General features: G+C 35.1%; 2 protein-coding genes across 4 annotated transcripts in view; both read right to left on the bottom strand.

The window, feature by feature from the left end:
* rxfp2b (relaxin family peptide receptor 2b) overlaps positions 1-6,448 on the bottom strand; it is a 28,864-nt gene extending 22,416 nt beyond the window's left edge. Inside the window, exon 1 of one of the 2 annotated variants that reach the window (XM_079886439.1) lies at positions 6,177-6,448. In XM_079886439.1, coding sequence (XP_079742565.1) covers positions 6,177-6,270 — 94 coding nt within the window. In that variant the 5' untranslated portion in view covers positions 6,271-6,448. The remainder of the gene's footprint in view (positions 1-6,176) is intronic. The other variant, XM_079886438.1, reaches the window with a different exon arrangement.
* Positions 6,449-10,592: 4,144 nt separating this feature from the next.
* Positions 10,593-14,030, bottom strand: part of b3glcta (beta 3-glucosyltransferase a) — an 80,974-nt gene continuing 77,536 nt past the window's right edge. The window contains exon 15 of one of the 2 annotated variants that reach the window (XM_079886333.1): positions 10,593-11,660. In XM_079886333.1, the coding sequence (XP_079742459.1) occupies positions 11,502-11,660 (159 nt within the window). In that variant the 3' untranslated portion in view covers positions 10,593-11,501. The remainder of the gene's footprint in view (positions 11,661-14,030) is intronic. The other variant, XM_079886334.1, reaches the window with a different exon arrangement.

Below are 14,030 nucleotides of genomic sequence, written 5' to 3'. Positions count from 1 at the left end.
AAATGCAATTTAATAATGTAATTCAGATATAAAGATAGTCGGATGGTATAAATGCAGCTATAATACTGTCTTTCTAGTTTTTCTTCCAAGACCTTGGGCATGTGTTTGCATGTGATTATTACAACAACTTTTACATGTCAATACTGAACTATAATGACATTATAGTTTATTGAGGATATTGGGGCTTTTAAGGCTTTATTAAAAACATGAATGATAAGCACTCTGTAGCAATTATTGCCCTGTGATCCAAGCCTTCGTTTAACCCTGCTTGTGTGGCTGTCAAAATGACTGTTTTTATTTATTTAATTTAAAGAAATAAATGTACTATATATTTATATGTATATATATATATATATATATATATATATATATATATATATATATACAGTGCCCTCCACAATTATTGAACCCCCTGGTAAATATGATCAAAATTGGCTGTAAAAAATAAATCTGCATCGATTATCCTTGTGATCTTTCATTCAAAAAATGTGCAAAATTCTAACCTTTCATTGAAGTAAAAGAATTGAAAGTGGGGGGAAATCACATTATGAAATAAATGTTTTTCTCCAAAACATGTTGGCCACAATTATTGAAACCCCTAGAATTTTTTACGAGTAAAATATCTCTGAAGTATATTCCCATTAATATTTACCTTTTTTAGTACACCAGGGTGACTAGGAACATGAAATTGTCCAGCTATGACTTCGTGTTTCACAGAAGTTTAAATATGAGGAAACACAAAGGCCAAATCCCCTTAATCATCCATCACAATGAAAAAAACCACAGAATACAGTTCTGATGCGTAGCAAAAGATTGTTGAGCATCACAAACTAGAAAGTGGCTGTAAGACAATAGCTAAAGAATTGAAAATCCCCATTTTGACCATCAGGGCAATAATTAAGAAGTTATAACCAACTAAAGATGTTATGAATCTGCCAGGAAAAGGACGTGTGTCTATACTGTCTTAATGCACGGCGAGGGTGAAAGTTTGAGTGGCCAAAGACTCTCCAAGGATCACAGATGGAGAATTGCAGAGATTAGTTGAGTCTTAGGGTCAGAAAGCCTAAAAAAAAAATTATCAAACAACCCCTACATCACCACATGTTGTTTGGGAGGGTTTAAAAAAAAAACTCCTCGCTCCTCCAAAATCAAATTCCAGCAAATTTAATTGTCAGACACGACTGGATCTTCAAACAACACAGGGTTCTGTGGTCAGATGAGACTAAAACAGAGCTTTTTGGCAGCAAACACACTAGATGGGTTTGGTGAACACAAGGATAAAAAGTACCCCATGTGTACAATTTAATATACCATTGGATCTTTAATGTTGTGGGCATATTTTTCTGCTGGAGGTCATGGACTTCTTGTTCAGATTCATGGCATTGTGGATTCTATCAAATATCAACAGATAAAAAATCAAAACCTGACGCCTTCTGCTAGAAATCTTATAATGGGCCGTGGTTGGATCTTCCATCAGGACAACGATCCAAAACAAACATCAAAATCAACACAAAAATTTGTTGTAGAGCACAAAATGAAGCTTCTGCCATGACCGTCTCAGTCCCCTGACCTGATGAGTGGGCTGAACTGAAGAGAAGAAGCACCAACATGGATCTGGGAATCTGAAGGATCTGGAGAGATTCTGTATGGAGGAATGATCTCTGATCTCTTGTCAGGTGTTCTCCAAACTCATCAGGCATTATAGGAGAAGACTCAGAGCTGTTATCTTGGCAAAAGGAGATTGCAAAAAGTATTTAATAAAAGGGTTTCAATAATTGTGGCCAACGTGTTTTGGAGAAAAACATTTATTTCATAATGTGATTTCCCCCCACTTTCAATTCTTTTACTTCAATGAAAGGTTAGGATTTTGCACATTTTTTGAATGAAAGATCACAAGGATAATCGATGCAGATTTATTTTTTACAGCCAATTTTGATCATATTTACCAGGGGGTTCAATAATTGTGGAGGGCACTGTATATATATATATATATATATATATATATATATATATATATATTAGGGCTGTCAAACGATTAATCGTGATTAATCGCATACAAAATAAAAGTTTGTTTTTACATAATGTGTGTGTATGGTGTATAATTATTTTCTATATATAAATACACACACATGCATGTACAGTGCTATGCATAGGTTTAGACACCCATGCTAAAGTTGACTAAAAAGAGGAATAAAAAATCATCTTTTGGAAATTGAACTTAATGCCTTAATTAAAAAAATTAGGAAAAATCCAACCTTTAAGGACACCAATTTTCTTTGTGAATGAATAATGTATCGTAAATAAATAAATGTTCTTCCTTAAAATACAGGGTGCATAAGTTTGGACACCCCTATGTTAAATTCCCATAGAGGCAGGCAGGTTTTTATTTTTAAGTATTTTTTTTTTTTTTTTTTTAGGATACTATGCATCCTGATAAAGTTCCCTTGGCCTTTGGAATTAAAATAGCCGCACATCATCACATAGTCTTCACCATACCTAGAGATTGGCATGGGGTACTTTCCATAAGATCATCTCTCAATGCAAATCAAACCAGCTATTAGGCTAACTGAAATAAAACCATGCCAATCTCTAGGTATAGTGAAGGGTGTGTGATGATGTGCGGCTATTTTAATTCCAAAGGCCAAGGGAACTTTATCAGGAAATTAGAAAATTAGAATATTACATGAAATCACACAGTAACTACACAGTGATACCATGGTCATTGAACCAGGTTTTGGTTCTTTTGGCAGTGTGGGCAGGTGCAAATCCTGCTGGAAAATGAAGGAAGCATGAAGTGCTCTGAAAATGTCCTGGCTGCGTTGACTCTGGATTTAATAAAGCACAGTGGACCAAAGTCCTCTTTTCTGATGAGAGCAAATTTTGCATCTCATTTGGAAACCAAGGTCCCAGAGTCTGGAGGAAGAATGGAGAGGCACACAATCCAAGATGCTTGAAGTCCAGTGTGAAGTTTCCACAGTCTGTGTTGGTTTGGGGAGCCATGTTATCGGCTGGTGTTGGTCCACTGTGCTGTCCACTCAACGCAGCCGTCTACCAGGACATGTCCAGAGCACTTCATGCTTCCTTCAGCAGACAAGCTTTATGGAGATGCTAACTTCATTTTCCAGCAGGATTTGCACCTGCCCACACTGCCAAAAGAACCAAAACCTGGTTCAATGACCATGGTATCACTGTGTAATTACTGTGTGATTTCATGTAATAATCTAATTTTCTGGGATTTTGATTTCATGGGTTTCATAAGCTGGAATCCATAATCATCAAAATGATAACAAATAAAGGCTTGAAATATCTCACTTTGCATGTAATGAGTCTATATAATATATTAGTTTCACCTGTTAAGTTGAATTCTTGAAATAAATCAACTTTGTGATGATATTCTAATTTTATGACCAGCACCTGTATATATTTTCCAAAACACATTTACTCTAAAACTGTGGAACTGTAAAACTGATCTAAAAAAAATAAAGAAAAGAAAATAGATTTCAGTAAGATTTTGTTTGGGTGCAACCAGAGTGTTAAATCTAATCTGCATTCCAAGTGCCTTGAGAAAGGGACAAACTGTGCAGATTGTCAAAAATAAATACATTTTCTTTGAGTGTTAGATAATAGATGCATACTAGTATATATGGTTGCACATGCTTCAGAGACAAGAACATTAGGTTGGAATATTCATGTGAGCGCAAATCTGTAATGCAAATCTACTTTTGAATGTGACAGCTGTAATTAGGTGTAAAATAGAGAGAGAAAGGTGAAGAGAGATGTATCATATCATATATGGATCCATTATACTATATTATAGATTTCTTAAACATATATTACTTAATTATGACTTTTAAAGGTAAAAATACATTTGAGAGAATTTGATCAATTTAGTCAGGGTGAATTTTCCATGACCTCTGTAAAGTGTCTTGTAGTAACTCTCTGTTAAGTGTCTTGGAATGTCTTCAATAAGAACTCAGCGTTCGAGACTTTATGCCATCTGTGAAATCACAGGAAAAAGAAAATAACTTGCTGTCCCTTCTAGGATATTGTACTGTAATGCCTAATGCCAGCTCGACATTTCTGATTTTCGAGCAGAAGGAGATGGACAAAAAATTGAAACGATATCAATATACAATCTGACTTTTGATGGAGCCTGGAATCATACAAATCACACCATGTTCATTCATTTGGCCAGAGGAGAACTGAGTCTGGTTTCTTTCAAGGTGTTCTCTCTCTCTCTCTCCATATCACCAGAGTTTAGGTCAGTTATTTGGTTGAGGTTTATAAGAACCTTAATATTCAGTAATATTATCGATTTGAATATTTGATGAAGTTTAATATAAATATACAGTATTGTATATTAATAAAAAATATAAAGCATTATATAAATAAAGGTGACTTGACATGAGCCTAACAATCAAAACAATCAATTAATCAACATTTTGAGGAAATCCCATCTTCCCATGTCACACAGAATAGCTTACACTCTTACACAAATAAAGGCTCAAAAAGGGGGTTTTCACAGTGATGCCATAGAAGAACCATTAGTGGTTTCACAAAGTACCTTTCAGTAAACCGTTCTTAAAAGAACCACTTTACTACTATTATTATTATTATTTATATTATTAGTGTAAAGAACATTTTAATGATCTAAAGAACCCTTTCCACTATAACATTGTTAGAATTGTTACTTTTCCACAAGATTGAACATCTTGTGCATTGGAAACATCCTGTGAATAAAAAAAGGTTCTTCATTGCAATAAGTCCCTTTTATTTTGAAGACTGTAGTTGAATTACTGCCTGTTCCTCTGTAACACTTTATAATAACGTTCAGTTGTAAGTCATTTATAAGTGGTTAGTTAATGATGAATGTACAAAACATTCATAAATGATTAGCAAGTGATATACTAACATTTGATGTATGTTTTGTAAATTCTGTTACAAGTCGTTTACAGTGATTAGTAAATGATTGACTAATTATTTATGAAACATGACTATGCGTTCATAAATAATTAATAAGTGTCATGTTCATTATTGTATGTGTGTTTTGTATATTTAGTTGTAAGTCGTTTACAATTGATTAGTTAATGATTAACTAATCATTTACAAAACATGACTATGCATTTCATAAATGTTTAATAAATTATGTTTTTTTTTTGTATGTATGTAGCAATTAGAGGGTGCATAAAGTGTTGTAAATGCCTTGTATACATGTACAGATAATTTGTAACAGGTAAGTAATGATGTGAAACACATTTACAAGTGATGAATAGTTACACTTTAGCTTAGGGGATGCAGAAAGTGTTGTAAATGATTTATTCATGCGTTTACACATCATCTATAACAGGTGCTGAACACTGTAGTGTGTACTGCAGTGTAAGTGCTGACTGGTGAGGGTATAGACAGCTGTCAGAGTCTTTAAACACTGTGCACCTGATGTGAGCAAAACATACAACATTTTTTTTTTAAATGTATTAAACATTTATGAAACGCATAGTCATGTTTTGTAAATGATTAGTTAATCATTAACTAATCAAATGTAAATGACTTATAACTGAATCTACAAAACATACATAAAATAATGACCATATCACTTATTAATCATTTATGAATGCATAGTCATGTTTCGTAAATGATTAGTTAATAATTTACTAATCACTGTAAATGACTTCGGAATTTACAAAACATACATAACATGTTAGTATATCACTTGCTAATCATTTATGAATGTTTTTTAAATGATTAGTTCATCATTAACTAACCACTTGATGACTTACAACTGAACGTTGTTATAAAGTGTTACCATCTTACTCACTTGATGCAATCAAGTCCCAGCCTTGACGTGTGTCTTGTCATGCAGAATAGTTTGACACAGCTGTTCTTTAAGCGCCAGAACCACGTAGCCTATAGGGTCCAGTTTAGGCTACAGGAGTAATACTGAAATCTCTCTCAATACATTTTTAAAATGTTGGATTTCAGTGTTCAACACAATTCGGTACCGCACAATTTACAATTTGTATACATATAGGCTTACTATAAATACAGTATAGCTACACATTAAATTTACTGTGAAACGAATGATATGATCATGATATTTATGAAACTAAGGACACCAACAAATAACTTTATTTTATTTTATTTAAGATGACCCAGCTCTGTCTTTTATAATTTCTTACCTTTGATTGTTGTTATCGACATAGTGAACAATATCCATATCAAACATACATCCAATGTAAAAAAGCTCACAGCAGCAGACTGAACCGATCTCATTGTGGCTTCGTGGCAGTCGTAGCCTACTACATACTACAAAGCCTACGTCTTTACAGCTTCCTTTCAAAAGAGCTTCCTAAAAATAGAGCGCGTGTGAATGAACGAGCAACAATGAGTCTCACGGCCACGGGCAATTCAAAATCGTCAATACAGGTGGAAACCTGACACATTTTACAGTGCAAAAGTTTGTCTAGCGGAGAGAGAGAGAGAGAGAGAGAGAGAGAGAGAGAGAGAGAGAGAGAGTAAGAGAGAGAGAGAGAGAGAGAGAGAGAGAGAGAGAGAGAGAGAGAGAGAGAGAGAGAGAGAGAGAGAGAGAGAGAGAGAACTCTGCTGTGCGTCAGCCTCATCTTGTGTGGTTACTATGAAACCTGTGGCCAGTTGTTCTGTTCATCTTTTCATAACATTTCCATAAAACCGTAGATTTGTCTAATTTGAAACGGAAACGAATTTGATTACCCCTTGGCTTCACATGCAACTTACCACAATATTAACCAGTTTTAACCAAATTAACCAGTATAAACCAAATTTATAATTATAAATTTACTGTTATAACTATAGTAATCTATCTATCTATCTATCTATCTATCTATCTATCTATCTATCTATCTATCTATCTATCTATCTATCTATCTATCTATCTATCTATCTATCTATCTATCTATCTATCTATCTATCTATCTATCTATCTGTCATTAGATAATATATTATCCAAATTATTATGCAAGCGACATATCAGTAGGATTTCAGTACAATAAACATTCAGATTTTAGTTTTTCAAAGAAAGTGTTTGTTTGTAATTAATCTCGGACAGGTTTGTTAATTAGTTTGCCAGGTCTTCTTAGGTAAATGGAAAACCTAGCCTACTTAAAGAGGGTTTTCCACATTATTAAGCAAATCACTGAGGTTGTCATGCAATACGGGGACGAAGAAAGATCTTTCTAAAGATGAAAAGCATGAAATGTCTTGCAAAAGGCATGAAAACAACTAATATTTTGTAAAAACTGAAGATTATTGAATTATCATAAGATTTAGAGCTCATTTAGAACTCAGTCAGATAAAGGATTATTGACATTCATCCTTCCCTCACGGGTCAAAAAGACCCAAAGCCCTAAAATTATATATATATATATATATATATATATATATATATATATATATATATATTTATTTATTTATTTTTTCATCCAGAAAGCTTGTATCATTTAATTTTTATATTATTTTTCCTATTTTTTAATGCAATTTTTTGGAGAATTTTTTTTAAATTATTTTTTATTTTATGTATGGGAGACCAGGGATGGTTGTAACATTTTTGACCTTTCTGTCTTGGAGTACTTTTAAGCCAGTTGTTCAAAATGTGATTCAAACTTGTCTGCTATTAAATGGCATAGCTATTATCTTTGCAACACAGAAAATGCATGGTTTATTTTCAAACACGAGGAGTGAAATGTTACAATTCATCCCATAGTTAGTTGTAACATACCCTGGGGTGAAATGTAACATAATGAAATAAGGATTATGACCAAAAAAAATGTTTTGAAAGCCTTTTATTCAACACTGACTTTTCAATATAACTGATGTGTGTGTCTGTAACTCTCAGTCATAATAATTGACCATTATAAATTGAACTTGAACACAAACATTGTGTGTAAGCATGTTTGTTACTGTCAGTCATAATATTGGTCATAATAAAATTGAACACTTGAACATTGTGTGTGTGTGTGTGTGTGTGTGAAAGTATGTTACTCTCAATTAACCATAATAACTTGAACTTGAACACTTGAATTTCTTTTCATGTAAGCTGAAAACCAGTCATCAGATTCATCCCATGTCTTTGAATATTTGCACCCATTTTTCACAGCAAGCTGACACACAAGTTTTCTCACCTGTAATTTTAATCACATAAAAATATATCTCTATATTTTACACCGGCACCATTCTAAACTGATAATTTTCTCCTAACTTTCTCCTATTTTATCCCTATTTCTACTTTTTATTCTACTTACCTCGCGTGGACAATGCATCAGCTGCCCTCAACAGATACTCAGTAAGTTGTTTTCTTGTTCCTCAGTGAAGATCCTCTTTCCACTGTGGTAGCCTATACTCTCGGAAGTTCACCTACTCCTGATCCCTTCTCTTCTAACATCCTCCTCTTTTTACAGAATCTGTACAAGGTTACATGGCAAATGCCATACAACTTTGTCACAGATCTTATAGACTTTCCCATTTCTTTTGCATCATCTGATGCTCTCCTCAAAATCGTGAGAGACCGTCTGTCTTTCTCTTCCAAGACCTAGGGATACTGAAATTCAAATAAAACATATAAATTCAACAAAATGTTCTTGGGGAAGGTTGTAACATTTCATTGTTGTTACAGCTAACCCAGAGTCATGTAGCCATGAACTAGCTCACCTTACAGCTAACAGGCAAAACATTAGCACTAACAACTTTCATGAAAAATATCTACACAGACACACAATAAACAATTTAAATTTGATGAGTTTAAGTACAAAGCAGAAATCCCCATAACAAAAATAAACAAAGTAAAAAAAGTTACTTTCTTACCTTAAAATAGTTTTTTCCACTTTAACATCTGCTCTGTCTGACACAGGGCTCAAATGTGGAATAAGGACTGAACTGAGCATGTGCAAGTGAATCAGGTGATTTGTAACTAGTTCCTGATTGGACAGATTGGAATTGTTACAACTGACCCATGTTACAACCATCCCCAGTCTCCCCTACCTTTAAATTTCTAGATTTTATCAATAAATAATATAATTTAAGCACATGCTTCACATTCTTTCAACTTAAATTCAAAATAACTTTCCAATACATGCAATAACAGCTCAAATCAGCTAAAAATATCTCACATTGGGTCAATTTAAGTGTGTCTGCCGATCTCTTGTGGGAAAAAAAATAATACACCTGATATTTCATGACTCTTGCCAATAGCTCTATATGGAGCAAATGAGCTGTTCCACTGGGTTGTAAAGTCAGTTTTTGAGTTTATCTCTTCAGTTTGCATTCAGAATACACATTATAAAATAATTTTTGGTGAAGTTTTAGCATTTTTTTTTTTTTATGTATATGCTACTGAAGCACTCCTCGCATTACATTCATTCCTATACCGCGAGGGAAGGATTTGTTTCTTTTTTATTACAACAACATAAACTCCTCAAATAATCCAGTCAATATTTTTGTGTATCTGTGGTTCAAGTGTGACAAAAGTCTTTAGGTCTTGGACCACTCCGATGACCACTCAATTTTTTAAAATGAGATTCGGGTCAAACTGACCCATGGGACAAAGGAGACGTGCAGGCAAACCCGATGCATGGCAACGAGATGCCACATCTCGTTCCCCTTCGCATGGAAGCAAGGTTACAGTCTTAACCTGAGACGTTCCCTTACGAAGTGGAACTTCGATGTGGCGTCTGGAGATGATCCTATGGAGATGATCCAGTTACCCACTCTGCCATGGTAAGGGAGAGCCTGCCTTACTAGACTAACTATAAAAGTCACGGCCTTTTTGAAAAACCTTCCTCCCCAACAGGGCAGGTAAAGATACACAAGTGCCCTCAGAGCATCGCACATCATTATCTATGTCAAAAACTTGACACAGCCTTTCAGGGAGTAGCACCTCAAAGTAGACTACAACCTTTGATCTACCACTACTTCTCAGGGGAAGGAATTAATTATCGTTTTCATCACAAAGGGATGTAAAGCATGAAAAGAAAAGACTTCCTCGCATTTCAACTCACCCCCTAAGGACTACAGAGGAGCTTAAACTCTACTTATTCACACTAGCCATCACCTTGAATCTCTCGACCACCATCTCAACGGAGGTGCCAAAGAGATCTGAAGACGAAATTGGGGATGTCCAGGAGAGATTTCTCTTTCTCCTTAATCCCTGAGAGCTTTAACCACAAGTCCCTCTCTGTTTTACCACCAAGACCTACCTATCTATCTATCTATCTATCTATCCATCCATCCATCCATCCATCCATCCATCCATCCATCCATCCATCCATCCATCCATCCATCCATCCATCCATCCATCGGTCTCTCTGCCTATCTATCTTTGTCTACCTGTCCATCTGTTTGTCTATCTCTCCATCTCTCTCTCTCTCTCTCTGAGTACGAGTTGTCGGACACAACTACATTTGCTTCAAGCAGTTCATCAATCTTTCCTTGAAGCAACTGGTAACAGATCAATTTCACATTGCAATAGTAGTGCACACTCCCATCCATTTGTTGTGGATTTAAACTCAGTAGGTTCTTTTCGAGGAGAGCACAGAGCCCAGAAAAACTGCTGAGCAGACAAGCTTGCACAGGATATTTAATCTTGTCATGTTTTATTCATCCTAAACAAAATGTACAAACCTGAATTATTCTTTTTGTAAATTAAATTTAAAAGCTTTTTCTCCCAAAAAGCTTTTTGCCATAGCAAAATTGTAACCAGCATTTTATTGAAGATTTCATTGAGATTTGACAGTTACTTAAATCCAAATGAGCATAACTGACAGTTGATTTTAGGTTGGACCACCTGTCTGACCAAACAGATGTTCAGAAAAAAACTGTTTGGAAACAGTCATCATTAGGCATATAAAATTCCATACTTGACCTTTAAATGCAAAGTTTTATCTCAGTGAATAACCTATGAATGACTGAGATACTCATTACCATGGGAACATCTTTTGACAACTTCTAGATAATAGTGTTCCTTTAAGTGATTCATAATATAGTGTTTTTTTCTGGCTCTGTGCACCAGTGCGGGCCAAAAATAACCTCACGACAAAGGCTTCAATGCAGTCTCATTAGTTATAAGAGGCAGTTGGTTTTGCATTCAATACTGAAATCAGGACACTGCAAAAATGAATTTAAGGCAACAGGATCTGAATTTTATCATAAATTTCAATATTATAATTCACACATAATTCAAATCTTTTAGAAAACAAAGGTGTTTAAAAATAAACCTACAAATAACATTGGACAGGTTGGGTTAATTGTGGAATATTAATATTTCAGACATTTGAGACATGCAACTCCCAAGAAAACACTGTTAAGGACATTCATACAGATCAGAAGGCATCCTTCCATTCATGTTTGTGCAAGATTCACAAAATGTAAAACATATGTAACAATGAAGGGCGAACAATAACATTTTTGCACGTCAGACCAGACATACACACTCTCACTACTACTCGCGCATACACACGCACGCACACACACAAACACTATAATTCTTCTTTAGTGCTTTTCTGTAGTCCTTCTGTGTGTTCGCCGTTCTTCAACCACTTGTTAAACACCACAATAGGGTCTATGTTCCAGTGTTTGTGGAAGGAAATGGGGGTCTGGTGGGCCAAGAACTCCTTAGCGTAATCTTCTGGACGAGCCTGAGACAGAATACAAAAATAAACACAGGTGCAGATATGATTAGTGTTACCAAGTGAAACTACTACTGTTACTAACTTCCTGTTATTTGGTGACATTTAAAGTGAAATCTTCCTGTAAAAATTATGATGTGATGTGTGATTGAATCCAAATGGCTTATAAAAGAGTAGTGAAAGCAGTGTTAAAATGAATTAACAAATGAAGTTAAGTGAATATTTTCCGTCACTGACTGAACCTTTTTTTTTTTTTTTTAGCAGTGAAGGGCGTCTATCATTTTGACAGATTCCAGCAAGGGTGATCTATTTGTACATTGTAACTGTAATTCCCACCCTGTCCAGTTGGTGGCGCATATTAATTAGCTAATATCCAATATTGTCTCATCTTTGATCTGAGTGGATGACGTCTTTATCCAGCCTGTGTGGTATAAAAGAGTGGTAAAAGTGTGGTATAAATTTAAATAAAAGAGGCAATCGCTGATGGGTAAATCGTGTCACTGCTCCGGTTGCTAAAGAAACAGTCAGCGATCTGAGATGCACGTTTAGGACTGCACATGTGCATTGGCTGCTCCAGCCTAAAAAAGCAGCTTTTTTTAAACACTATTTGAGCATAAGAAACCACATTTATGATACAGTTGTTGTCAGATTTCATTGGTGATTTCAAATACGAAATTTAATCGTAAGCTTGGTGAACAGCTTTGGAGAATTTGATGTTTCCCGACTTTAAGAGATAGGAGCTGTACTACTTGCATGACTGAAATAGCTGCCTGAGAGGCATTTCAAAGCTGGCCGTCAAGTGGAATGCCTGAAAGGGACTTTTCTATTAAGAATAATTGCAAAAATATCACAGCAGCTGAGTTGAAAAGTTTCTTCAAATGGCCAAATAGTTGTGATGTTGTTGATAAAAGACGTGAAAAAGAGGGACTGATGCGGATGTGATGAAATATATATATATATAAAAAAAAACACAACGTTTAGCTGTCACCAGCACAAGCACCCAGTTTAACGCTGCCTTCATGTGCTGCCGGAATTATCGTAAATACAAGTATCCTAGTAAGAAAATCGGACAAGAACACCCTCCCAAGTCGTATTTACCAATGGGAAACTCATATGATACCTGAGTTTCCGAGTTGGGCGTGCCATAAACTTTAAACATGGCGGAGAAGAGAACGATTGCTGCTGTGATGGCTATTCTTTATTAGATTTTTCCACATCAGCTTTATCACCTTGTCTTGTCGTTTAAGTAATGCATACTTTTAAACATGAATAATCATTTGAAACTTATGTTTTATACACAGCGAAAAATAGCCTGTATTTGGAATAGTCAGCAAACTGACTATCTAGATAGAGCAGTGAATGTCTATATTGTTGTCAATGATTGGGACGCTAAATATCATTTTGGCTTTAATAAGATTTTCCCAATAAATAGGCAAGAATAAACCTGGTGTCATCCATGACTCCTGTTCTTTCAGACAACAAAGCACTTGAATGTGACAAGCTCGTAATCACAATTTCAGAAGGACCAGGAGGAAGGTTTGAGTTCAGGCACATAGTCGACTAACTTTAGTTCAGTTAATCAATTATGTGATTTGTTCATATTTTAATTGTAATTGTATTTTGTAATATTGCGTTGTTCATATTTGCCTGTTCAGACACAAAGGTCATGTTTTAGTGGCCTCCGCTGTTACTGCAGAGAAAACAAACAAACATTCATCTGCTTCGTGTAGTGTTGAACCTGAAAAGTGATGCAGTCTCTGTTTATCTGTTCTCAAACAAAAGCCTATTATCATTAAAATATGAAATTCAAAATGAAGGGTAATACTAGATTATGACAGAATTTGTACGACCCTGTCCATCAAAATGAGTCTAAAGCAACCACTGAGTTATCAGTAAAACTTTGGTTACATAACACTGCTAGTTGAGACCTTTGGTGACAACGATTCTGCTAGCATAATTTGCTTAGAAAGATAAAAAAAAATGATATACAGAGCATATCAGGACTGCTTCTTGCAGGACAATGAGGAAGATGAGTTTAGAAATGGCAGAAAAAGCAATATTATAAGCAATTTTTTTTCCCCGTAAATAACTCAGAACGAATGTGCCATCTTTCCATCTGCAAAGATCAGCGCTTTAAATTATCTAGGAAATATACAGAGACCTGTATTATTCATCCTAAATTGGAAAATTCTGTTTTGTTTAAAAATTGCACAAAATCATTGTGCACACACAGAACATAATCTTAGACATCTAGTGCACTGAAAAATGAAGACCGACAGGAAAACAATTTGGGGCACTTGCTGTGCAGCCAACACCTTTTGTACCTTTTGATAACTGAACAAAACATGGCAGCACAACATTGTGTTCTGACATTAGGAC

Source organism: Squalius cephalus (assembly GCF_949319135.1).
Source record: "Squalius cephalus genome assembly, chromosome: 11".
Lineage (NCBI taxonomy): Eukaryota > Metazoa > Chordata > Actinopteri > Cypriniformes > Leuciscidae > Squalius > Squalius cephalus.
This window is presented reverse-complemented; position numbering and strand designations above follow the sequence as displayed.